The sequence below is a fragment of the Myotis davidii genome, unplaced genomic scaffold, assembly GCF_000327345.1.
Source record: "Myotis davidii unplaced genomic scaffold, ASM32734v1 scaffold590, whole genome shotgun sequence".
Taxonomy (NCBI): Eukaryota; Metazoa; Chordata; class Mammalia; order Chiroptera; family Vespertilionidae; genus Myotis; species Myotis davidii.
In genome coordinates, this window is record NW_006282381.1 from 731,379 (window position 1) to 734,277 (window position 2,899).

Here is a 2,899-nt window from a genome sequence, read left to right on the forward strand (position 1 = left end):
CCACCATCAGCAGGTCCCGGTGCTTCTCCAGGTCCGTGCCGCCCTGCGGAGGCAGCCCAGGGGGCATGTGGCCGGGTGGTCACGGGGAAGCAAGGGGGGCGGGGCAGAGTGTGTGCACAGGCAGGGGGGAGGGCGGAGAAAGACAGAGAGAAGGAGAAAAGAGGAAGGAAGGCGAGCGAGGGAGAGAAGGGGCTCAGGAGATTAAGATGAAGACAGGAGAGAGAGATGGAGCGGGCGGTGAGACAGGCACTGCTCCGGCAGCACCCCTCCCCGGCACCCTATTTTCCTGAGTGTGAAAGTCACAAGTCGTATTTATACAGAGTTCACACTCCGATTCGCATCGCAAGGGAGAAGTCACCTCCGCCCCGGGGGCGTCACGTGACCTTGGAGGGCCTAGTGAAGGTGGTAAGTATCGGGGAGCATTTCCCAGGCAGGACGCTGCCCCCCTTGGGCTGCTGGGCTCACACCCCTCACCCCTCATCTGGAGGCCAGACTGCGCATCGGCCCCGCCCGCCCGCTGCCCCTGCGGGAGGCGATGGTGGCCTCACCAGCTCTGATCGGAGGCGGCTCACTTCCTGGGCCTGGCTGATGAGCTTCTCCTTCAGGCTCTCCACCTGCCAGCACAAAGCCGGGGTCACAATGAGCCCTGCTCACCTCCAGCCCACGCCCAGGCCGCGGCCCAGCCCTGCCTGTGTCTGAGCATCGGGCCACACCTGGGACTCCAGCTGAGCGACACCTGGCCCGGGCCTGCCAGCCTTCGGCACCCTCTCTCACCCGGGACCCAGCCAGCCTGAGCTCCCAGGCAAGTCTGCAGGCAGATGCAGCGGGTGTTGCGACCCCTGCACCCTCCGGGCTCACGCCAGGGGCAGCTCACCGGGAGGCTCAGGGGGCTGCCCCTCAGGATGCGTGCCTTGCACAGGCCCCCGCCAAGGCCTGTGCCTACCTCTGTGTCTGTAACTTTATATTCTTTTCTCCTAAAAGGCTCCCCAGATTGCGTAAACGGTAGGCACTAGGACGCCAGGCTCCGTCCTTGCCCAGCCCCTAGCATTTTCCGTGTTGGGTGCTTCCTGGTGAGGCTGCCTGCGGAGACGGGCCTGCCAGTGAGCAGGGCACATCTGGGACCTGCGTCCCCAGCTCCCAGCCTGCCTGCAGGAGTTGCGGCGGGGATGAGAAGGGAGCATGCACCCCATCCGGAGGCAAGGGTGACCTGGCTGGGCGGGGAAACCAGCCCCCAGCGGCCAGGTCCCAGGATGGTGACCATCCCTAGAGCTGACCTCCAGCAGCCCAAGACCCTCTCCTTGGGAAAGAACCCAAAATGCACAAGGACTTTGACTCTGACGCGAGCACATCTGCCGTCTTCCTGGCAGAGCATTCTGGGATGCACACCCCACGCCCTGGACTCACCCCGAGGAGGGTTAGAGGCGGGGCTTTCACATCGGGCCTCTAAACAGCAGGTGACAAAGCCCCTGCCTCCAGGGCTACCAGGTAAGGCAGGTGAGGGGCAGTGTGGACTGCACCCCCAAGATCACCTGCAGGAGCAGCCACCATGCCCCCTGCGGACGGGGCCAGGAGGACACGGGCTCCGTGTCACCAACCTTCTGACCATTCCAAAGAGGCCAGACGTTGGGGTTCCCGGGGTGCGTGTGTGTGTGTGTGTGTGTGTGTGTGTGTGTGTGTGTGTGTGAAATCTCCCAACTTGAATGGCTGAGGTGCCATCGACAGTCTGCGGGCATCCGGACCAGAGCTCAGTCTTCCGGGCCTGGAGAAGGCGGCGGAACCATGTGTCGGGCCTCTGCCTCAGGTGGTTGGGGAGGAAGCCAGCCATGGGCTCCACTGGCCTCAGAGGCAAAGGCCCTGACACTAGTGCTGTCGCTCACGATCGGGGACAAGGATTCCAAAACACAGACCCCGAGAGGGGCTGGGAGGCCCAACCTGGCTTCCCAAGTCCTCCTGATGGGCAAGCGGCAGGTTTTTAAATTTACATTTTCTCTGAAAGCCAAAATGCACTCCTGGAAATAATTTTAGTGATTGATGCTTCTATCTTCTTTTTCGCAAAGCCCATGCCACTCTCTGCACCATCCGGTACCCTTCTGGTAAGAGCCTGGTGGCGGGGTGCTCAGAGCCGTGGCCCCACAGGGGAATGAGGAACAGTTTGCACTAGGCCAGGGATGGCGAACCTATGACATGCATGTCAGAGGTGACACACAAACTCATTTTTTTGCTTGGTTGTTCTTTGTTAAATGGCATTTAAATATATAAAGTAAATATCAAAAATATAAGTCTTTGTTTTACTGGTTGCAAAGATCAAAAAATTTCTCTATGTGACATGGCACCAGAGTTAAGTTAGGGTTTTTCAAAATGCTGACACGCCGAGCTCAAAAGGTTCGCCATCACTGACCTAGGCAACGTTTCAGTCCTTAGTCCCAACATCGGGACTCGCCTGCACACCAGCCTGTAGGCCAGCCTGCGGGGCACACAGCCTGGCGTGCGGCCATCAGCTGTGTTTCCCGGGAGCTTTAAACGACACGGGGAAACGTGTCTCCACAGACTCAAAGAAAAACCCAAAACAAAACTGTGCGGAAAGTACCACAAAGCAGAGGTCCCTGGACTACGGCATCATATGACCGATTCTTCACGCTTTTCCGTTATTTTTAAGTCTCAAAGAATGTGTATTCCTCTTGCACCCCCTTCACCCTAAAACAGGCGGGTCTACTTCCTTTCGAAAGGTAGGGGTCCCCCCTCCCCAAGATCCTCCCCCAGCAATCACCCCAGCACGGTCCATTTGTGAACAGGCGGCTCAGATAGGCTGCGTCCTTGGTGCGGGCTGGGTGTGCTCTGACCTCGCTTGTCCTCAGCGCACTGCCTGGCACTCAGAGGGAAGTGGGGTTTTCCAGCATTT

The 2,899-nt window shown here is 59.2% G+C and overlaps 1 protein-coding gene across 1 annotated transcript in view; it reads right to left on the bottom strand.

The window, feature by feature from the left end:
* The window catches only part of KIFC3 (kinesin family member C3), a 31,064-nt gene that overhangs the window by 10,877 nt on the left and 17,288 nt on the right, over positions 1–2,899 (bottom strand). The window contains exons 5-6 of the mRNA XM_015558797.1: positions 549–614; positions 5–43 (exon numbers count right to left, since the gene is read on the bottom strand). Of these exons, the coding sequence (XP_015414283.1) occupies positions 5–43; positions 549–614 (105 nt within the window). The remainder of the gene's footprint in view (positions 1–4; positions 44–548; positions 615–2,899) is intronic.